General features: G+C 39.5%; 1 protein-coding gene across 3 annotated transcripts in view; it reads left to right on the forward strand.

The window, feature by feature from the left end:
- Positions 1 to 22,908, forward strand: part of UBR2 (ubiquitin protein ligase E3 component n-recognin 2) — a 55,968-nt gene that overhangs the window by 15,498 nt on the left and 17,562 nt on the right. The window contains exons 10-31 of one of the 3 annotated variants that reach the window (XM_081854453.1): positions 1,738 to 1,826; positions 3,218 to 3,316; positions 5,396 to 5,559; positions 5,647 to 5,746; positions 6,016 to 6,144; positions 7,669 to 7,852; positions 9,479 to 9,540; positions 10,643 to 10,753; positions 11,738 to 11,803; positions 12,576 to 12,698; positions 13,184 to 13,247; positions 13,985 to 14,109; positions 14,770 to 14,822; positions 15,872 to 15,974; positions 16,940 to 16,988; positions 17,672 to 17,826; positions 17,941 to 18,043; positions 19,639 to 19,748; positions 19,842 to 19,922; positions 20,530 to 20,711; positions 21,215 to 21,414; positions 21,906 to 21,999. In XM_081854453.1, coding sequence (XP_081710579.1) covers positions 1,738 to 1,826; positions 3,218 to 3,316; positions 5,396 to 5,559; positions 5,647 to 5,746; positions 6,016 to 6,144; positions 7,669 to 7,852; positions 9,479 to 9,540; positions 10,643 to 10,753; positions 11,738 to 11,803; positions 12,576 to 12,698; positions 13,184 to 13,247; positions 13,985 to 14,109; positions 14,770 to 14,822; positions 15,872 to 15,974; positions 16,940 to 16,988; positions 17,672 to 17,826; positions 17,941 to 18,043; positions 19,639 to 19,748; positions 19,842 to 19,922; positions 20,530 to 20,711; positions 21,215 to 21,414; positions 21,906 to 21,999 — 2,446 coding nt within the window. Of the gene's footprint in view, positions 1 to 1,737; positions 1,827 to 3,217; positions 3,317 to 3,386; positions 3,486 to 5,395; positions 5,560 to 5,646; positions 5,747 to 6,015; positions 6,145 to 7,668; positions 7,853 to 9,478; positions 9,541 to 10,642; positions 10,754 to 11,737; positions 11,804 to 12,575; positions 12,699 to 13,183; positions 13,248 to 13,984; positions 14,110 to 14,769; positions 14,823 to 15,871; positions 15,975 to 16,939; positions 16,989 to 17,671; positions 17,827 to 17,940; positions 18,044 to 19,638; positions 19,749 to 19,841; positions 19,923 to 20,529; positions 20,712 to 21,214; positions 21,415 to 21,905; positions 22,000 to 22,908 lie in introns of those variants that run through there. The other 2 variants (XM_081854452.1, XM_081854454.1) reach the window with 2 other exon arrangements.

Below are 22,908 nucleotides of genomic sequence, written 5' to 3' on the forward strand. Positions count from 1 at the left end.
TTGCTGGGAATGCATCTTCTTTCACACAGCTAGAGCAGCCTAGATAAATCAAAGCAAAAAGCAGCTTTGATGAGAGGGATGGGCACAGATGTTAGGTACTCAGATACAAAATTCATATATCTTCATTTACTGCTTGGTGGAAGTCTTGGTGGAAGGCACCGTCAAGAGGAAAGTGCTGCTCAGGATATCATAAGAAGTAAGGCTAGAAGTAATGAGGCATTGATCTCTGCCAAGCTCAATCTAAGCCATACAAACATCCACACCTCTGAATTTCTGGAGCAGCAGAGCTGTAGACTGTGGGTGCTTAATGCTGTGCTATGTCTTGCTATGCTTCCTGTGCTCTACTGTGCAAGGCTTCCCCCTTTTGGACACCTTGCCACATGACTGGTGTAAGATGCTGCTGCTGCATAACAACAACAAATTGATTGATTGACTGATTGACTGACTGACTGACTGACTGTTTATTATTTATATCCCGCCCATCTGGCTGGGTTTCCCCAACCACTCTGGGCGGCTCCCAACAGAATATTAAAAACAAGATAACTTGTTATCTTGATATCTGAAGAAGTGTGCATGCACACGAAAGCTTATACAAAGAACAAACTTAGTTGGTCTCCAAGGTGCTACTGGACAATTTTTAATTTTTTAAATATATTTCGACTGTGTCAGACCAACACTGCTACCTACGTGAATCTAAAAACAAGATAAAACATCAATCCTTAAAAACTTCCCTAAACAGGGCTGCCTTCAGATGTCTTCTAAAAGTCAGATAGTTGTTTATAGAATCATAGAATCATAGAGTTGGAAGAGACCACAAGGGCCATCGAGTCCAACCCCCTGCCAAGCAGGAAACACCATCAGAGCACTCCTAACATATGGTTGTCAAGCCTCTGCTTAAAGACCTCCAAAGAAGGAGACTCCACCACACTCCTTGGCAGCAAATTCCACTGTCGAACAGCTCTTACTGTCAGGAAGTTCTTCCTAATGTTTAGGTGGAATCTTCTTTCTTGTAGTTTGGAGCCATTGCTCCGTGTCCGCTTCTCTGGAGCAGCAGAAAACAACCTTTCTCCCTCCTCTATGTGACATCCTTTTATATATTTGAACATGGCTATCATATCACCCCTTAACCTCCTCTTCTCCAGGCTAAACATGCCCAGCTCCCTTAGCCGTTCCTCATAAGGCATCGTTTCCAGGCCTTTGACCATTTTGGTTGCCCTCCTCTGGACACGTTCCAGTTAGTCAGTGTCCTTCTTGAACTGTGGTGCCCAGAACTGGACACAGTACTCCAGGTGAGGTCTGACCAGAGCAGAATACAGTGGAACTATTACTTCCCTTGATCTAGATGCTATACTCCTATTGATGCAGCCCTTGACATCTGAAGGGAGGGCGTTCCACAGGGCGGGTGCCACTACTGAGAAGGCCCTCTGCTTGGTTCCCGGTAACCTCACTTCTCGCAGTGAGGGAACCACCAGAAGTCCCCCGGAGTTGCTTGTTTGGTAAAACAATTCTTTTAAGGCTGCAATCCTAAACACACTTAATAGGGAGTGAGCCCCACTCAAGTTGTTAGGACACCTTATCTTCATGACAACTTAACAAAATGATTTAACTATTTCAGTCTCTACATCAGCACATTGTCAAAACTTGATGATTGCTTTAAAGTTATTTGGATGATGCTGTCATATAATAGTCCTCCACATTGATATATATCTTTCTTTTTTTAAACAACAACAACAACAGGAGCTAGAAGTGTGTACCATCAGTTATTCATGAGCAGCCTACTTATGGATTTGAAGTACAAGAAGCTCTTTGCTATCCGATTTGCAAGGGTGAGTAACTTTCTTAATGAAAAATACTTTAAAATGCAAAGTCTGACTTTTCAAGTATAATTATTATTATTATTTATACCCTGCCCACCTGGCTGGGTTTCCAAACAGAAAATTAAAAGCACAATAACACATCAAACATTAAAAACTTCCCTAAACAGGGCTGCCTTCAGATGTCTTCTAAAAGTCAGATAGTTGTTTATTTCCTTGACATCTGATGGGAGGGCATTCCACAGGGTGGGCGCCACTACCGAGAAGGCCCTCTGCCTGGTTCCCTGTAACCTCACTTCTCGCAGTGAGGGAACTGCCAGAAGACCCTTGTAGCTGGACCTCAGTGTCTGGGCTGAACGATGGGAGTGGAGACGCTCCTTCAGGTATACTGCACTGAGACTTTGTAGGGTTTTAAAGGTCAGCACCACATAGTGGAGCACATAGAATGTTACACCAAATCAGGCATGGCCAAACTTGGCCCTCCAGCTGTTTTGGGACTACAACTCCCATCATCCCTAGCTAACAAGGCCAGTGGTTAGGGATGATGGGAACTGTAGTCCCAAAACAGCTGGAGGGCCAAGTTTGGCCATGCCTGCACTAAATAGTAACAACCTGGTGCCGAAGGCTCCTTATGCCTTTTGGAGTTCTGGGTTGTACATGGTATTCCTGCATGAAAAAGGACTGCCTGATGACTTGATGTTTGGGCAGATCTGCATGTATTGTTTAGATGCGTGCACCAAGCTGGCCTCAATATTAAAGTCAATGTGGAAGCTTTGGATCAGAGCCTAAATGTGGAAATGTATATTTCTATGTGATTTGGATGGCACATGTTACCACTTTTGCTGGATGTGCCTAACAATCCAAATAAAAAAGCAGTTAACCAAGGTTAAACCAGGCGTAATGGTGAGCTCTGGCTTAATACAAGCCAGAATCATTGTGCTGAAGCTGGCAAATGGCTTGGGGAGGGGGAGGGAGGAGCTCTCATTCCTAGCTAACTGTGGTTTATGAAGCCTGAAAGATCGTCTGAAGAGGGCTGTTGTGTTGTGCAATGAAGTCAGCATCATTTTCGAATAACTTGGAGTAGTCAGCCATGTAATCTGAAAAATAAGAATTATTCTTATATATTGCCCTGCTTCCCAAATATGACCTCTAAATACTGGCTAAACCCAATAATATTTCCTTATGATGACTTCTAACTGACTTCCTTTTGCTTGACACAAGTAACTGTTGCTATAACTGTGCTTATTAATGGTCTGGTAAATTGTGATGATACTGCAAGTTTGTTTGCACTGCTTCTGCACAAATGCAGTTTTTAGTACAAAATCTTCCCATCGGCAGCTTTAAATTTAGTTAGAACATCTGGTCAGTGCAGATTAGAGGTGAATTTCCCCCTTGTTGTTTAGAATTATCGGCAGCTGCAGAGAGATTTTATGGAGGATGATCACGAGCGGCCAGTGTCGGTGACTGCTCTCTCTGTTCAGCTCTTCACTGTGCCTACTCTGGTGAGTAGCGGCTCCTTTTTTAAACTGATAGTTGGCACCCTTTTGCCTTTTTTGCCTCCTTCTTTAATAGAATTATGAGCGATTGCAGAATGATTATGTGAAAGATGACCACGACAGAGAGTACTCAATTGCTGACCTTTCGGTACAGATATTCACAGTGCCTTCACTTGTAAGTACTTAAATGCTGACTGAAACTCTCTTTGCCCCAACTCCCACTCAGATCTAACATTAATAATTGGTTATTGTTTTATACACAGGTAATCAGCCTTGCATAGTTTCATGGCTAAAATACAGATCTCTACCCACAAGGAGATTGCAGTCCAAAATAGGCAATGGAGGGAAAAACAGAGGGGAGGGGAAAGAGATTCCCTACTAGTACTTCTGTGATAGTATTAGATCACAAGACTCATTTATGTTAAATTAGTAGCTAGAGCATAATAGTTTCATAGTTGAATTCCTGTCCCCAGAGGATCCGTGCTTTAAGGAATGGGCAAGGCATTAGGTTGGTGCTTGAGTATACTTTTAATTCATACAAATATTCTCCGTTGAGAACTTCAGTGACAGGTATGGCTGCAACAGTTTCTCCTTTTAGTAATGTACCGAGCAATTAGAAATATTAACATAATGAATGAAGATATATGAAACATGCTTGTGTTGGAGGCATTTGGCAATAATAGGGAATATGATCTGACACGCTTTGAGACACATGTTAATGTCTTTTATATTTCAACTCTGTATCTCAGTCCAGTGAGGAGGTGGAATTGAATGAGGCGAAATTAGTCGTGCAAAGATCTCTGTATACCTGTAGGGCTCCAGTGCTATGCTTTTGAAATTGGATTAGGGTTACAGTGCCATAGAAATAACATAATTATGGGTGTAGCTATTTAAGGTGACTGCTTGAAAATTTCCAGTGAAGATTATAAAGTGCTGAACATAGTATGAAGAAAATGTACTCCTTTTAATGAGAAAAGTACCAAATGATCACTGTTAACTGATTCAGATATGTTAGACTGAATAAATATGGGTAATGTTTTGGTGTAAGGTTAAAGCCAACAGTTGCCTCAGTTTGCCTCAGTTACTGAAACATTTTTTCTCTCGGAAAAGATCCTGTGTGCATCTTGGTTGAGATGTAAATAGATTGTTATATTGCCCAAATTGGGTACCTTTTTACAGATCTGATTAAAACCAAGTGAAGCAAAGCAGGTAATAGAGATTTAGAACAAAAAAATCATGCCAATTAGTACTTGTATGACTCTTTTGTTTTCATATGAGCGATAGACAAAGCCCTGTCAGTCATTAAAAATACAATTCCTAGCTATAGACATGGAGTTGTAACTCTTTATTTTATCCTTCAAGGGTCAGAGTATTCTCAGATGATCTCCCACCTAGTAACTAGCTTTCCTGCTCAGACTGCTTTCGCTACAGAAATAGGACTACCTTATATACACATAAAATAATAATAAAAAAATTTATTTATATCCCGCCCTCCCCAGCCAAAGCCGGGCTCAGGGCGGCTAACAACAATAAAACAGTACAACAGTACAACACAACACTCTAAAATCATTCATTATAAAATTAATTCAAATCAAACCAACGGCAACCATTGGGCCAGAGCTCCGCGAAGATTGCCAAAGGAGGGAGTCAGGCTGTGCCCTGGCCAAAGGCCTGGTGGAACAGCTCTGTCTTGCAGGCCCTGCGGAAAGATGTCAAGTCCCGCAGGGCCCTAGTCTCTTGTGACATAGCGTTCCACCAGATCGGAGCCACGGCCGAAAAAGCCCTGGCTCTAGTTGAGGCCAGCCTAACCTCTCTGTGGCCTGGGACCTTCAAGATGTTTTTACTTGAAGACCGTAAGTTTCTCTGTGGGACATACCAGGAGAGGCGGTCCCGTAGGTATGAGGGTCCTAGGCCGTATAGGGCTTTGAAGGTTAAAACCAGCACCTTAAACCTGATCCTGTACTCCACTGGGAGCCAGTGCAGGTATAACCATACACCTGAGCATTCTTCTGTTAGTTGAGTCTCTTATCTCTGTCATTAGCAGACACGATTGAAACAAACCTTTAAATATCTATTTTGACATAGGCTCGAATGTTAATAATAGAGGAGAACCTCATGACTACTATCATCTCAACATTTATGGACCACTTAAGACATCGAGATATACAGGGCAGATTTCAGTTCGAACGGTACACTGCGCTACAGGCTTTCAAATTCAGACGAGTCCAAAGCCTGATTCTGGATTTAAAGTGAGTGCTTTATACCTAATCAGGCAAAAATATTTTTACATAGATAGCCCAAAATCAGATTGTAAACTTATTTCTGCTGTACTTCAGGTACGTGTTGATAAGCAAACCAGTTGAGTGGTCTGATGATCTGAGGCAAAAATTTCTAGATGGTTTTGACGTCTTCTTGGAGTTACTGAAGTGTATGCAGGTAGGTGATTTCTTCTTCTTAAGGTATTTATATTTATCAAGGAGTAACAAATGAGGTGGTATAGGTGACTCTTCATATTACTGTTAAAATATTGCTAAGCTTTGGAAATCTATTTTTTAGGGTTGCCCCAATTTCAGTAGAGCTAAATATTTCTACAGTTCCCTCTGTAGGCAATCACTAGGCAAGATTTGCTGAGTCTCAGCACTGACCCTCCCCTGTTGCTTTGATGCTTCTCTTCTAAATGATTTGGCTTTTTCCTATTTCTGAAGGGCATGGATCCAATAACCCGCCAAGTTGGGCAGCATATCGAAATGGAACCAGAGTGGGAAGCAGCATTCACGTTGCAGATGAAATTAACCCATGTCATCTCAATGATGCAGGACTGGTGTGCTTTAGATGTAAGTTGTATCTCCTTCAGATGTGTTCAGATTAATATGAATGAATAAAATCACTACATTTTCTTAAGGTTCTCATATATAAACAAACAACATGGTGTGCATCAGTGAAACCAAACTGCTTTAACCACTGGGATCTCCAACATTGCGCACGTTTTTCAGATAGTGATTATTGGAATAGACTAGATTGTAGACTTTGTGTTGCAAAAGGAACTGAGGATTGGACTAGTACTTTATATCTCAAGGGGTAGAAGGAAAGGGGATATATATATAAATGTGAGAAGAATTATCTGTTGCCATCTTGGTTGGAACCATTTTTTCCCTGTCCTTAATCTAAAAAGGAGGGCTGATCATAACAGTGCCCATAATTTAGCAGCTTCTCCTGTGAATAAGAAATGATAAAATACTTTGAATCTAGTTGCCTTTCTCTTTGGTCAGGACTTCCCGTCGCTCCACCTGACAAGATGAGGGCATAGGTGTCAAATACCCATATCTTGCAGATAGTTCCCCTTTTTGGGCTCAGAGCCCAGCACTTCAAGGATAACATCAAAGCGAGCCAATTAGCTTATATCAAAGCAAGTGAAAATAAACATATATGATCTCATTGCTACAACCACTACCAATTAATTGTGGGGTTATCTTGAGTACCAAGATGGCGTCTGCCGAGCTTCTGGAACAGTTCGCCTTTGGTTCAACACAATTATTATTTTTTTAAGTGCACTGAGTATTGGTGTAAAGATGCATGCTAATGAAAGCTTTAATTTTAAGATCTATTTAGGACCTTTCTTTTCTCACTCTTTAGACTGAAGATTCTCTGAGTGGCTAATAGTTTAAATACTGAATAACTGAACTGTAACAACAGAAATAAACAGAGCAGCTGAAGTATCTCAGAACCATGCCATACAATTTTCATGCATAAAAATTGAAATGGCCTGGGGGAATAAAAAAGGGAGCATTCCAAAGTTAGGGTACCACTACTGAAAGGATTCTGTCTCGGGTTGCAACCTTCCTTAGCTTCTGAGGGTGGGGAACATGAAGAAGGGCTTCTGAGGAGGATCTTAATATCAATTGCCCTAGTCCAAAACCATTTAGGGTTTTAAATTGGTGGTATGGAAAGGAAAATTGATAAAATACAAGATTCCCTTCTGCAAGCAAAACGCCTCTTTCGCATGTGGAAAGGCTTCTTTAAAACTTAGTGGAAGAGCATTTTATGCACGAAATGAACTGAAATACACAGATGTTTTTCTGCTTGCAACGGTTTACACAATACCCCATGTTTGAAATGTAGTTCCATAATCCCTTTGCTTACTATTACACAGCTCCAGATACCTTTTCATGTAACATCTTCACAGAATTATTCTGAGTAAAGTCATTCCACACATCATACTTTTTTGTATTCAACCAAATAAGCTGGGGCTAGGTTTTATCTTGGTACATCTTTAACGTGTATATTTTAATAATAAATAATGCTGTAACTTTATGTAGATGAGCCGTGTTTTCTTTGAATAGATTCAATCTTTTTTATAGGAGAAAGTGCTGATCGAAGCATATAAGAAAAGTTTGACCACATTGATGCAATGCCACAGCGGTTTTACTGATGGAGAGCAACCGATTGACCTCAACATGTGTGGACACTCAGTTGAGACTATCAGATACTGTGTTTCTCAGGAAAAAGTTAGCATTCATCTCCCTGTGTCTCGTTTACTTGCAGGTAAGGACTACATATTTGGTTGGTTTTGTGCTGGATTGTTTTAAAGCAGTTTATACAAGCGCACTCGAAGATTAGATATTTTCCTAAACTCTCCCCTTTCATAAGAACTTGCATGAAAGTGGCCTCCCAATTTTTCTCACAGGCCCATATAAGTTCAGCACAAACAGGTGGGCCTGGTGAGCATTTAAGGTCCCCAACCCTAATCTGGGGTTGACATCTGATTGGATTTTATTCTGATCCTGATCTGATTTGAGGATGTATTTTAATTGATTGTCTGATTTTAAGTTAATGTGTTATACATTTGATGTTAGCCGCTCTGAGACCGGCTTTGGCTGGGGAGGGCGAGATATAAATAAAATTTATTATTATTATTATTATTTATTATTTATTTGTTTGCTGACTCCTGTCATCATGATTTATCCATAGTCATATGAACTCTAGACCCCTGCTTTATTAATTTTTTTATATGTACTACAAGATTATGATATAAACCTGCAATCTGCATGAAACAACTTCATGATTGTGGATATTGCCAAACTCGACTATCACTAATATCTGCACAAGGTTACTTTTCATTTGGTGCATACTATCTTTGGAAATGAACCAGATCATGACAAATAAGTTAACTTGTGTTATACCATTGGATTTGTTTGTTTGCTTGCTTGTTTGTTTGTTTCATTAATTAACAGGACTTGTATACTGCTCAACCAGCAAAGCCTCTAACCAGTTTATATAAAATATAGACTAAAGATACTTATAAAACCAGATGTTAAATATAAACTGACCTAAAAAAATCAATAATATAAATAAAGTATGACACACATATACAGTTACATATTAAAAGACATGTCAAATGTACAAATGTCAAAAGTTTTTAGCACAGGGTTGCCGTACATCTGGAATTTCCCAGACATAGCTGGAATACGACAATTGGAAGCAGTGTCAGGGCAGAAATTGTTGAAATGCCCTGGGAAATCCGGACATATGGCAAACCATGTCAGAAGTCTAGATTTTAGCGAATTTCCTTTAAAATAGCTCAAAAACATCATTTTTGTCCGGATTTCCACTTTTTGAAATATGGCAACCCTATTTTAGCAGGCAGCAAAAACAGTACCATGAAGTTGCCTGCCCTATATCAATGGGCAGGGGGCTCCAGAATGTCGGTTCTGCCACACTGAGATTGATTTCCTTCATGTGTGGAATAAACATTATATGACACATGTAAGAGGCTGTTATGTTTATGCCCCAACAGGTTCCATTGGTCTCCAAAGGTGGGCAATCCAAATGGGCTCACTAACAATAGCCTGACAATGACAAGGGGTTACCCCCGCATTAAATATTATTATCTGAAGTATAGCACAAAGGCTTCCATTTGAGCAACAGTGCTTTCCCTCTCCCCCTTTTGGCACTGTGGGGCTTGTGAGACCCTCCAGAACAACTTGTGGTAGGAAGAGGGTGGGGTGACCACTCCAGAGCGTGACTTTGAAGTCCTAGATGTCAGAGTTAGAAACTGCATTTCCTAGTAAAGCTCTAGTTCTTTTCAGCTTTGCTTGACAATCTCAGTAGGTCCCAGAGTGGCAAAAATTGCAAAAATATTCTTCCCTTTTTTGTCTTTTGTCAATATAGGTTTGCATGTGCTTCTGAGCAAAAGTGAAGTGGCATACAAATTTCCAGAACAGCTTCCAATGGTGAGTAATATTTAGATAAATGTATCTCTAAGGGTCAGATTTTCAAAATAAATTGATTTGAGTACAAAAAAAAGTGTTGCTGGTAATAGTGGAGAAATGGAGCAGTGTTTGAGAAAAGTTGCTTTAGCTGTTGGTTAAATACTTACTTCCAGAACCACAACTGCCAGAATGCCTTTGGAGTAGCCTAGCATTCAGTGCACTCGTGGAGGGTTATATGGAGATCAGAATTGTTATTTGGGAGACTGGAATGATCTACAGCAAATGGTAGGTAAGGCCTGGTGAAACGAGATAGTGTTAAAGCATGTTTTGTTTCCTTAAATCTGGTTAAGATCCCAAGGATACAGTGAATATATGGTTCTGAGTTCCGCCTCTGGAGCAGTTTATAGGGTGGTTTCAGTGAGGGATACCCCTCAGAGAGCTGGAGGGGATGACCAATACTGTGTTTGCACATAACACAAAACCAGGGGTAGTCAACAGGGTTCCTTCCTGGTGTTGCTGAACCCCTCTTCCTGTCAACTCTCATCCTTAACCCATATTAGCTGTTGTTGATGGAAGTTGTAGTCCAACAGCATGTGGAGTCCCACAGGTTTAGTGCTATATGCCTGAGCTGGTATAAGCTCAAGCCAGGCTTGTACTCTCACACTCCCGCTTCCATTTGCATGACTGGGAGGATAAATTTGGCAGTGTTCAGTTTCTTCTAAGCTCTGCTTGTGATTTTGTGTGACCCAGAGATTGCAGTTTGTAATAAAACTTTGAATTCGGCTTATTGGGAAAATAATTGGGAAAATAATTTGTCACAATCTCTGGTTCACTTGAAATGACAAGCCATCCCTTCATTGCGGGGGGAGGGGGGGAGGTTGCACCAGATGAGCCTTGGGGTCCCGTCCAACTCTTCAATTCTATGATTCTAAGATTAGGGAGAAATGAAGCTAAATGCTGCAAATTGCACAAACTGTACAAACATTGTACAAACTGGTTCAGAACACCTGCAGTTTTTTTTCAAGAGGTAGAATAGGCTTTCTTTCCATTTATAAATATATTTCAGGGCCCTCACCAAACATGATGAATGTCTAAAGCTTTTTCTCTTGTGAACTTAATGCAGAGTGAACTTAGTCCACCTATGCTAATAGAACATCCCCTGCGATGTCTCGTTCTGTGTGCTCAAGTTCATGCTGGGATGTGGAGGCGGAATGGGTTCTCACTTGTTAACCAAGTAAGTATCGAACATTTATTTGCCCCTCTTTCTGTATATATCTGAGAGTCATGGGACAATCTGAGATACTATTGCATAAGGAGTTAATTGTCCTAGATCAGTAGCTCACAGCATAGCTCTGTGTTATGCTTCCTAGAGAGATAATAACATGGGGGGGGGGGACTGTGTGCTCCCATTTTTTTCCTGGGTCTTCAAATATTTCTGTCCTTGTTTGGTTGCTAAACATGTTTACCAATAAGCAAGTCAATCTGAACTCGTGATTTCTTGTTCCACCCTGTATGTACAGTGAACAAGAAAGTTAAAGTTCTCTGTTCCTGTAAACTGTCATGCAAGATCTGTTTATGTATATAAACATTGTAAATAGATATAATCATTTTTCATCCTAAGGGGTTTTTTTTTAAGAAAAAAAAATAGTAGTAAAATACTAAATAAGCTGCAGGCAACTTATGCTATACCCACAAGTTCCTGATCAGCAAGTTGGGAATGCAGCAAGCATTAGCATGCCCAGAAGCGATTTCTGGTATCTGCGTGTGCACAGACACAATTTCTGGCGCCACTCAGCGAGTTGCCGCACTGCACCAGTTTAGCGCAGCATGTGGGGGACTTGCCAAGCAGGCGGCTCGGTTCAGGGGTGGCTTGTGGGCCGGTAAAATAGTCTTTGTGGGCCGCATCCCGCCCATGGGCCGCACATTGCCAACCCCTGCTTTAAACCATGGCTTGTATGTAATTACATGGCTTGTATGTAATTACATGTGATTACATGGCTTGTATGTAATTACAAGATGAGATTTACGAAAATCGGAAGTAAACCCACAGAGGTTCTTCTCCCAGCTGTGTGGCAGAAGGAGAGGGGAGGTTGGGGGTGAGCAGGAAAGGCTTTATTCATGTTCATTCTGGTTATGCAAATCTCTTTCTGATCTGTATCTTGTATTTCATATGAATTACCTATTCAGTTATGAAAAACATATCTTTGCTCCTCCGTAGATATACTACTATCATAATGTGAAATGCAGAAGAGAGATGTTTGACAAAGATATAGTAATGCTTCAGGTAACATTAATGTCATTTTGATGTATGTGTGCTCTTTCCTATTGCCTGAATATGGTTGTTAAAGGACCCTGAGACGTCACTACTCTGATTGCTTTCTTTAGAAAGGTGGTTTCTTAGGATGCTTTCTCACATTTTCGTATTTGTTTTGAGATGTTTAGAAAATAATGTATTATTTAGGTTCTGTTTAGGTGGCTGAAGGATCCCCAGTATCATAGTGTTTTATGCCTAGATGCATATTTTGCTTCTCTACTTGGTTTCAAACTCAGCGTGTCCTGAACCTGAGGCAAAATGCTTCAATAAAAGTCCTCACATACCTGTATGTAAGAGGTGTATGGTTTTCTGTGGCTTGTCCTCTTGCATCCACCTACATCTAAAATCCGTGTGCACACTTTGGAGAAGTCTCTCATTGTATTTTCAGCTAAGGGAGCTGCCATGTTTGGGTTATGAACATGTTGTATATGAAAAAATTATAAACAGAACCAGTAATAAGCAAAACTACAAAATTTTGAAAAGCTATCTGCCAATGTTTCTACTTATTCTTAAAATGGACAAAAATAAAAAGGGCTGTTTTGTTAAGTCCTGTGTTGCTTCCTAGGCAAAGTCTAATGAAGATTTGTGTTCATAAATTAAGGAATATTTACAGCATTGCATAGTTTGTTGCACTATAGTATCCATGTTTCCAAAACAAGCATGGAAAGCTTATTTTTAAAAGACAGAAACATTTCTTATTTTCACCTAGTCAGTGTAATAAATACATTTAAAATTTCATTAGACAGGTGCATCCATGATGGATCCAAATCACTTCCTGATGATAATGCTGAGTCGCTTTGAACTTTATCAGATATTTAGTACTCCGGATTATGGCAAAAGATTCAGTTCTGAAAACTCCAATAAGGTAAGCTATGAGCTGTTGAAAGTTATGCATCATTTTAAAAAAAATGCTGCAAATGGATTACTGTACATTAGACTTATTTTATAATAAGAAATCTATAGCATAATTGTAAAACTTTTCCTCATACAATGACTGCATTCACGTGTAATTCTATACTGTAGTTCTGCTATAGACAAGCAAATCAGCTGTGACTGGTTTCTCCAAAGCTTGGTTTGTTTTCCATCTCTTCTTGCCTCGTGCTTCTATAGCTTGACACATGTCTGGAGTGGTATAACCAAGCGAAGTTTGGTTAAGCAAGACTGTTCCATTCAGACATAGAGTCAAACCATAGTGTGTATGGTTTTGTGTCATGCTTACCAGAAAATGAACCATGGTTAGTCTGCTGGGCTGGGTTTGGATGTTCAGATGAACTATACTTTGCCTATACAATCACGGCTGAATGTTCTGTGTAAACCAGGCCACTAAATATATTTTTCATTTTCTTTCAGGATGTGGTTCAACAAAATAATACACTTATTGAAGAAATGTTGTACCTAATTATAATTATTGTTGGTAAGTTTGTTGTCTTTTTCAGTTTATGTGTTATGGATTGAATGGGTTTGGAAACCAGGAGTGTGCACTGACCACAAAATAATGGTTTGGATCCCAATTCAGCACTTCAGAAATCATTTTGCCTTAACCTGAAGCAATTTGTAGCTGGCCAATTCAGCTAAGTTCCACCTGAGACCTGCTCCATTCCTCTGCTGTTCACTAGTGGGAAATGAAAAAATGCCTTTAACTTCTTTCTTTTTGACAGAACTAGGTGAAATTTACAGGCACCCTCCAGAGAATATGATACCCACTGAATTACAGAAAATAGGTTTAGGAGTTTTCATGTTGGGTACTGTAAAAAAATATATTATGAAAATGTCTTAGCTGTTTTTGGGTGGAATTGAATGAAATTTGTAGGCACGTCACCCATTTAGAAGGCAAATATTGTGGCAAACTTCAGAAGCTCAGCTGAAGAAGTTTACTTGCAGGGGTAGCCATTACAGTTTTAGGGTATGCAAAAAACCCCCACACCCCTAACTTAACCTTCCCTCGCGGTTTGTGCCCACCCTGTCAGTATGGTAAGCTTAGATACATTGCTTTTAATTTCAGCAAGCCCTTGTCTGCAGCATTTTTCTTCTGTGCATAATCTGCATAGTGGCTTAATGTGTCTCTATCCAGCCAGGCAGAAAACATAATATATGAATGGTTAATAAAAGGAATTGATCCCTGTTTGCTGTAATTATGGATTTATTTTGCAGGAGAGAGATTTATCCCTGGTGTTGGACAAGTCACTGCTACAGATGAAATCAAGAGGGAGATCATCCATCAACTGAGCATCAGACCCATGGCACACAGTGAATTAGTAAAAGCATTGCCTGAAGATGTGAGAATCACTAAAAATACATTCAGTGCAGTGGATGAAAGAACTTTTGGAATTGTGATTGGCTTCTGTGGAGACGGGAGGAGAGGTTCAGTTTTCATGGCAGGCATAGAGAAAATTGTTCTTATGGGACACAATGTCTTTCCAGCCAATAGGCATTTGTGTTCTTCTTTGACTCTTTCCTACAATTTAATGCTGCCTAGAAATCTGTCAATACCGTATGTTAAACTTTCTTAGCAACTTGAAGTCATTTTGCTGCTGTTGGGAGTGCAGACGTGGTGAGAAAGTTTGCAACGCCATGAGGGGGAAATGGATGTTTGGTGAGGGGTGTGTGCAGAAGCATGGATAGAGCTAGTCGTCAAATTGTTTTGTATCTGCATTGCTGCATCCTAACAGGGTAATATATATAGCGGTGAGCTATGGCCGCTGTGGAAGACCAAACAACAGGAAAATGGGCAACCAGAGCAGAAATTGTGGTATCCCACCACATTTGCAAGTTAGGATAGAGAGCATGATCCTGAGATAGGACCAAAGTATCCTTTCAGATTGATAAATTTTGATTATTATTATAGATATACCAGTGTTCTAGTGGAAATATTTGGGAAGTAGTTACTAGTCATAGGCATATCCAGTGATTTTCTGTTCCTTTTTTAAATTATTCAGGAGAACAAGGAGACTGGAATGGAAAGTGTGATCGAAGCAGTTGCCTGTTTCAAGTAATGTCCTTTCTGCAATCGTCTTTCTAAACGTGTAAAATAACAACAAAGCATAACCTTCTTGTTTGTTTGTTTGTTTGTTTGTTTGTTTGTTTGTTTCAGTTTCTTCATAATGAGTTACCAGGAAGGGTTACACAATTTACAAATACATCATCATGCAACAGATTGCTTAAGGCTATTCTTAACTGCATTCATAAGACAATAGATGCTTTGAATGAACTGTTCACAACATACATCACTGGCAAATATGACAAGGTGTATAGGAACACTGTTTGCCAAAAGTAGTTATTGACAAACAAACCCTTCTTTTTTTTAAAAAAAAAATGTATATACAAATTTGTGAAAGAAGGGTGACATCCAACATAGCCACAGATACTATCTGCTCCCACCTCAGGGTTTCTCCTCCTGGCAGGTTGGGGTTTCCCTTGAACATATTTTGGGGCTGAACGAGGGCTGGGGAAGGGAGAGGAGAAACCAACCGCAGAAGCAGATTTTAATTATACAAGCAAGTGGGCATCACTGGATTTTGCTAAAAAAAAAAAATACATACAAAAAAACTTCAAAAGGGTGTGCAATGTTAGCCTTTTGCAGGAAAAATTAAAATTAAAAGCTAACCAATTAATTGTGGTCTAAACTTTTGTGGATTAAAATCCATGTCATCAGATGCACTGTTGTTCTGATGAAGTGGACCTCTACAAAGGTTTTTGCCATAATAAGTTTGTTCATTTTTAAGATGCTACAGGACTCTTTGTTATATAGAAGGAAATAAAAAGCAATAAGGAAGGAAGGAGTACTGTAAAGGGAAACAATAGCTGTCTCTCTTCCTGCCTACACACCTACCAGAACAAAAACCTGTCTATGAATCCCTTAAGAGAGTACTACTGGTGCTTCTAGTGCAGTAGTTAAAAGGATAAAACAAGGCCTGAATAGGCTAGTATCCCTCGTTCTTGAGTTTTCAAAGGGCTTGCTATTTCATGTACATGGAACCTTTTTAGAAGCAATGTTCAGTTATTAAGGTGTGAATTCTAAGTGTTCTGTTTGTGTTTTAGGAAACCAGGACTAACAGGCAGAGGATTGTATGAGCTGAAACCTGAATGTGCTAAATACTTCAATTTATATTTCTATCATTTTTCAAGGGCAGAGCAATCCAAGGTAACAATGAAATATAAATAAATTGTATTTTCAAGGGCAGAGCAATCCAAGGTAACAACGAAATATAAATAAATTGTATTTTCAAGGGCAGAGCAATCCAAGGTAACAATGAAATATAAATAAATTGTAAATAAATAAATATAAATTAAATTCCAAAAGATAAGTTTACAGCAATAAATCAAACTTAATGAAATTCCTAACTTGTAACACTGACTGGAAGATCTCGTTTTCAGAACTAGAGATCTTCTGTCAAAGGTTTGAATGGGTTGCTCAAATCAATATGCAGAATTCAGCTTTGTTGCCTGCTTAAGTCCCTGGCCTCAAGCCTTTGAAGGGTCCTCATTTGTCTACCCGTTACTTGCCATCAGCACACAACAGTTCCTTTGCCTATGTGATGCTTTTGCCCAGGCCTCCTTTGTTTTTCTTATTGCCCCTTCCATCCCATTTCCTTCAGACTTCTGCATTTAACTGGAAAAGGGAATTGAAAATATAAAGGGTTGGAAAACCTAGCCCATACAAGCACTTTTGGATTCCTGTTGATCCATCTGATATGACCAAATAATCTAATATTGTTTGATCTGCCAGTGGCCTGGCATTGAGTTTTGGCTGAACCACATTTCTGTTACCAGGAAAACCTTGAAAGTAAACCTTGAAAGTAATATTGGGAAATATCAAAAGATAAAGCTTCTTGCATATCACTACTTCTTGGAATTCATGCCTGGCAACAAAATGTAAAAACCCAGATGTAAACAGGCCTGCTACAAAAATAAACAAAACTGCTAACAAATCAGTCTTTTATAACAATGAAACCTGAGTCAGAGCTGCAGGATTATTGTAGCACTCAATGTAATGCAGAAAAATAGAAGAGGAAAGTAAATGGCAGTGTCTGTTAATTTTGCAGAAATAATATTGTTGCCTTCAGCGTTTGGAAAATTAAAAATATACGTATTTCTTTTTTTTATAAGGCGGAGGAAGCCCAAAGGAAAATAAGGCGACAAAACCGTGAAGATACAGGTACCTGTCTTGCTAGTGTATGAGGGTATCCTCAGTTGTCTCTGCTTTTTAAAATGTCATCAACAATCAAGTTGGCACTGAGCTTGATTCAAGATTTAAGAAATTTGCAACAATGTGTACATTCTTGCCAAAAAAAAAAAAAAGGTTGAAATTTTCTTCCTGCTTGTAACGGAATATAGAAAATGAAGGCTATGGAAAGACTTCCCTTGAGATTTGCAAAAACAAATACTGCACATCAGAATGGTGTGGCTGCTCCTTCATACTTGGATCCTTTGCTGTCCGGTATTGTTTGGATAGTTGAAATCCCATGAAGTTCCTGTGTTAGTTCCACCAGCCCTTATAAAAAATGGAGAGGTGACATGGAAACTTTGCATGTGATCTGTGTCACATGATTTCATTCATTGGCAGTTCCTAGGAACAGCATAGGATCCGGATATGGGAGAATGACAACATAACTGCTTTGATTGTCTAAGATCAGGAAATAGGCTGCAGTCTTATACCCACTTACCTGAGAGTAAACCCCACTAAACTCAGTGAGTAGATGTTCTTGAAAGAACAAAAACTCCCAATGTCTTTTTGTCATCTTGAAAGGCTCCATGACATATTCTTAAATATTTCATACACATTTCAAAGTTTGCTGCAGCAGGGCTATACAATGTTTTATTCATTTATTTCTATTTCAGCTCTCCCACCTCCTGTTCTACCTCCATTCTGCCCTCTGTTTGAAAGCCTGATCAATATTCTGCAGTGTGACGTCATGTTGTGCATTATGAGGACGATACTGCAATGGGCAGTAGAGCATAATGGCTATGCCTGGTCGGAGTCCATGCTTCAAAGGGTGTGTTTCAGCTTTAAACTCCAGCTGTTGTTAATTTACTTATAAATATTAGCAAATTGTATAGAAAGCTTTTTCTAGAAATACAAATTCTAAGCATGTTAATTTTTTGCTTAGGTTCTGCACTTGACTGGAATGGCCCTTCAAGAAGAAAAACAACATATTGAGAATGCTGATGAAGATAATGTAATAACATTTACTTTCAGTCAGAAGATCTCAAGTAGGTTGATAGTTGTATAGGTATTGCAAACTTTGATTTTTCTCATAGTACCTCTGTTTATGCTCTTCTAAAATAACTGCATCTGAAAAGCTATTTATTAAACAGGATACTGGAACTAACTTCAATGCTGCATTTCTTTAAGAAAATGCATACTTACTATTTCACTAGTACAAAAGTGAACAAGAATAATATGTCTGTTTTTTCATGTGTTGTGACAGAAGCATTGCTGTGTTTGTATGCAACAATAAGCCAGATTTTCTGGCTTATCATGCTTTTCTGTATATGAACAGTGGGCTCCTGTGGGCTGCCCAACTGCTTCACTTGTCCCCTGATGTGAACAAGGTAAACAAACCAGGGTTTTCCATTTCATCCAAACTGGGCCACCAGTTCATCCTAACAAGCCACCAGACAACCTTGAATCATGGTTTGTTGGCCTGCTGATTGTAGTTTCCTAGGGAGCAACAAACCATTATTTCCTCTGGCATAATGGGAAGCCAAGGCTTCCAGGTTTGTTTATCTTGCTCTTATAGGAAGGAAATGAAGCAGGAATGATTAGGCCACAGGCACCAACAAGCCCCTCATTGACAGCAAACCACAATATTATGCAAATAGGGCCCTTATGTTTATTAGCATCCTTAATTGCCCTTCTGCCAGTTTGACATCAAAGGCAACTTGCAGGTACCAGACATGTAAAACTAAAACACAAGTATAAAATTATACAAAGCACAGCATCTTATTGTATACCGTGGTACCTTGGTTTACGAACTTAATCGATTCCGGAAGTCCATTCTTAAACCAAAACCATTCTTAAACTGAGGCATGCTTTCTTTAATGCAGCCTCCCACCGCTGGTGCCCTTCCACCGTTCGGATACCGTTCTTAGACCAAGGTAAAGTTCTCAAACCAAGACACTATTTCCAGTTTTGTGGAGTTTGTAAACCAAATCCTTCTTAAGCTGGACTGTTCTTAAACCGAGGTACCACTGTATATAAATTCTTATTTACTTTTGGTTAAAACTTAGTATAATGTGAGCAGAAAATCTGTTTCAGAGGGATCCCTATCCTTCCAGAGCAAATTTTGAGGGCACATGGGCGTCGAGGGAAGGTGAAGTCCCATTGTGTAAGAGGAAATCCATTCTGCTCACAGATGGACAAATTTGGATACACCCCTTTGTCTTTATGCCCAAGGGGTGCTTTACACACGGTTGGTTTTTAATAAGGAAACCTATTTTTTGTATGCTTCTGATAAATATGGCACTGTATTTGACTCAGTCACATAAATCAGGGAACAGATTGTCTGTGGCTCCCTGTGTAAAATGTACATTTGCCTCTGTGTAATGTTTGAAATGGTCTTCAGTTCCTCTGCTCTAATCATAATTTAAACTATTGATAAATTTTGCAATTCAGTGGGGGGGAGGAGCTTGAATGAAGGGGAAATGCACCACTTTCCTGGGATACGATTTAAAAACAACATGTATCCTGTAAGTAAATACAGTTCCACTATACTGAATTTAAGCTAACACGATGGAGTCAAACAAATAGAGCAAATGTGTATAGTAATAGTGTTGTTGTTTCCTCTTACCCTTGTTTGAAACAGGGCCTGGTGAGACACCCGGCAATTCCCCAAGTATATTAGCAATGCTCGAAACTTTGCAAAATGCACCGCACCTGGAAGTCCACAAGGATATGATCAGATGGATACTAAAGGTAAATTGTGCTCCATTTTTTCTACATCTTTATGAGTAACAGAGGAATGTTAGAATATTTAAATTGCAAACAATATGAATTTCCTCGTTCCAGACTTTTAATGCTGTTAAGAAGCTCAGAGAGAGATCTTCTGCAAGTCCTGTATCGGAGACAGAGGGAAATATTATGGAAGAGGTAAAAATAAAATCATTGAGTACTTAACCTAGTAATAACCATTCATTATATACACTTATATCTTAACAGGCAGATTTAGGGGAATTTGTAGTGGGGGGAGGAGTTTATGTTACCCATGTTGATGGGGAACCTGTGCCCTAAGGGCCTAAATCGGCAGTAGTAGTCAGTGGGGCAACTGTTGCCTAGCAGGAGGGAAAGAGGGAGGGAAAGGTCAGCTTGGTGTATATGCACCAATGGAGCCATTCCAATGCTCCTGGTGCATTAACGCCGCACCAACCTTGCCACTGCCTTGCCCCTACACCTCCTGATAAGCAGAAGCAACACAGGCAACGGGGTCAGATGAACACCACTACTCTGGCAACTGTAACTGCTAGTTAGGCCTGGCACAGATACATATTTGGCTCATGAGGCCATTTCTCATAAACCGCATCCACGTATCCCACAGCTGGCATAATATTTGACGTCGGGTGTGGGGCAAGTACAGAAAATTTGGCTTATTTTGCGTGGGGTTTTTTTTTAATGTCAAGACACTCGTAAATTGTGCAACCCACACATAAACGAAGATCAGTTAAAATCTGCTGTGTTTGTTAACGTAACAACTTTGTAGAGCACACGAGATAAAGAAAAGGCCGAGAGAAAGAGAAAAGCCGAGATTGCCAGGCTGCGCAGAGAGAAGATCATGGCACAGATGTCTGAGATGCAGCGACACTTCATTGATGAGAACAAAGAGCTCTTCCAGCAGACTATGGATGAACTTGAAACTTCTACCTCCAGAGTGCATGATAATAGGTAAGATGAAAGTGACAAGCAGTGTCTCTCCCTTTGTAGTAGACACTTCACTTTGTCATTGTGCAGCGGCATTTTCACTCATGGCTGTGTTTATAATTTCTTAAACTTGGATCCTAAGAGTGTCTTGTGCAAATAGAAGAGTTTCCAATCCAGTGGAGGAGGATGCTGGAAGAAGGACAGGAGAGGAGGGAGCCCTTAAACATCCACAATGACATCTACTAAAATAATATGGGATGTGCTTATGTATGGTTTGTGCTTTGAATTCTGGCACATCTAAACACTTTCAAGAGCGCTGCTTTTAACTGTGACGCTATGGAGAGCTCCTTAGATTTATTATTATTTTTTTAAAAAAGTAGGACTCTTCTTAAAGTTTTCTTAAGGTGTGTGCTGCATCATATCCAAATTAAAATGTTTGCATTGGCAGCTGCATACGATGAACTGAACTATTGCCTTAGTTTGAAAAACATTCCAGTGAAATACTTACTAATATCATTTGATTCTAGTCCTTCAGTTTCAGATACCAAGCTTACAGCTTTGGGTCCTGAGCAAACTAAAGTGACTGCACAGAGGCAAGTTGTTACCTGTATCTTATGCCAAGAGGAACAGGAGGTTAAGGTGGATAACAGAGCCATGGTGCTGGCAGCATTTGTTCAAAGATCGACAGTCTTGTCTAAAAACAGAAGTAAAGTGATTCCAGATCCTGGTAAGTAGAGGCAATATTGTGATACTGGATATCCATCTTTGTCGTTGTATGTGATTTCGGTAGGTCTCCTAGATTTGAACTAGGAAGATTCTGTTCAACGTATGTATTTAGTTTTAGTTCTATTAATTTTTAATTGTTTTTAATGGATGTTTTTTCTATGCTTTTGGTGATTCTTGCTTTTATCTGTAAGCCACCTTGAGCCACATCAAGGGAAAAGACCGTGTGTAAATAAATATATCATCACCATCATCAAATATTTAAAATCACCCTGGTTCTAGCTTAATGCAGAGGCCTTGGGCCACCAGGATTTTCCCAGTGGCTGAGTCTAGTGCATGTGTATTAGCCATGAGCTACATGGGAAATAAATTTTAAATAATTATTTGATTTAAGATGTTAATTCCTTAATAATTTAAAAGTATTTTCAAAATCGATGTGAGTAAAATTTGCAGTTTTTCCTTCTAATGTTTTTCTTAAAATGTCTTTACATGCAGAAAAATATGATCCATTGTTCATGCACCCGGACCTGTCATGTGGAACATACACTGGTAGCTGTGGACACATTATGCATGCCCACTGCTGGCAAAGGTAACTTTCATTTTAAACATTTAAGAGATGTCAGTTTAGCGTAGTTTTCTTCTGTGGTCTGATGTACTTGGCTAAGTATTCATGTACTGCCACTCAAGTAATTCATGATGTCCCTGCCTGAGAAGTTGATCTCCCATTTGATCAACTTCGAGTCCATGGCTGCATGTTACAGGCCTCATAATGTTTTGGTTCTACGTATAGTGCATATCTGCAGACTGATCAGAAGGTCAGGTGAAGATTAGGGTCACTTTGGGCAGCAGACTGCCTACCTGTTAATGGGGCAGAGAAGAATTTTGAGACAGTGGTTTTATTTTGTAACAAATCTCTAACAGGAACAAAGCTTAGGAGCAAGAATTGGATGAAGGGAAGAAAAGGAAATTGACTGACCAATCCGAGAGCAAATAAAAGCATTTTACCTATAACCACCCCTACACCAGAAGAATGTTTAAATTTTCTTGGTACAAAAAAGTTTCTGTAGTAAATTCCATTTTGTCTCTATATATTTTAACATTTTGAAGACAAATGTAACGTATGGCTGAGAGAACACTACATCTTTAAAAAAAATGCTGCAACTTCACTGTTCATTAACCCGAAATAAATTGAGTTGTTGCAATCTTGCATCAAAAAATTAAATTAGGTAAAGAACATTTGCACTCCGTGTTTCACTATTTCCTTTATTCCTCTAACCTTGGTGAAAGGAAACTCATGTGTTTTATCATCATTCTTCCCAAGTATGCATGCATTCCCCAAGCATATACTAATGTTAGGTTATGTATGCCCAGCTGTTTTTGACCTTGCTCATTGTGTTTTTTCTAAAGACATGCCCAAATGGAAAGGTTTCGTTGCACTGAATTCCCATTTTGAGACATGCTTCCTGCTGGTGATACTATTCTTGTATTGAAGTGTCCC

Source organism: Podarcis erhardii, assembly GCF_964252035.2.
Source record: "Podarcis erhardii genome assembly, chromosome: 3".
Lineage (NCBI taxonomy): Eukaryota > Metazoa > Chordata > Lepidosauria > Squamata > Lacertidae > Podarcis > Podarcis erhardii.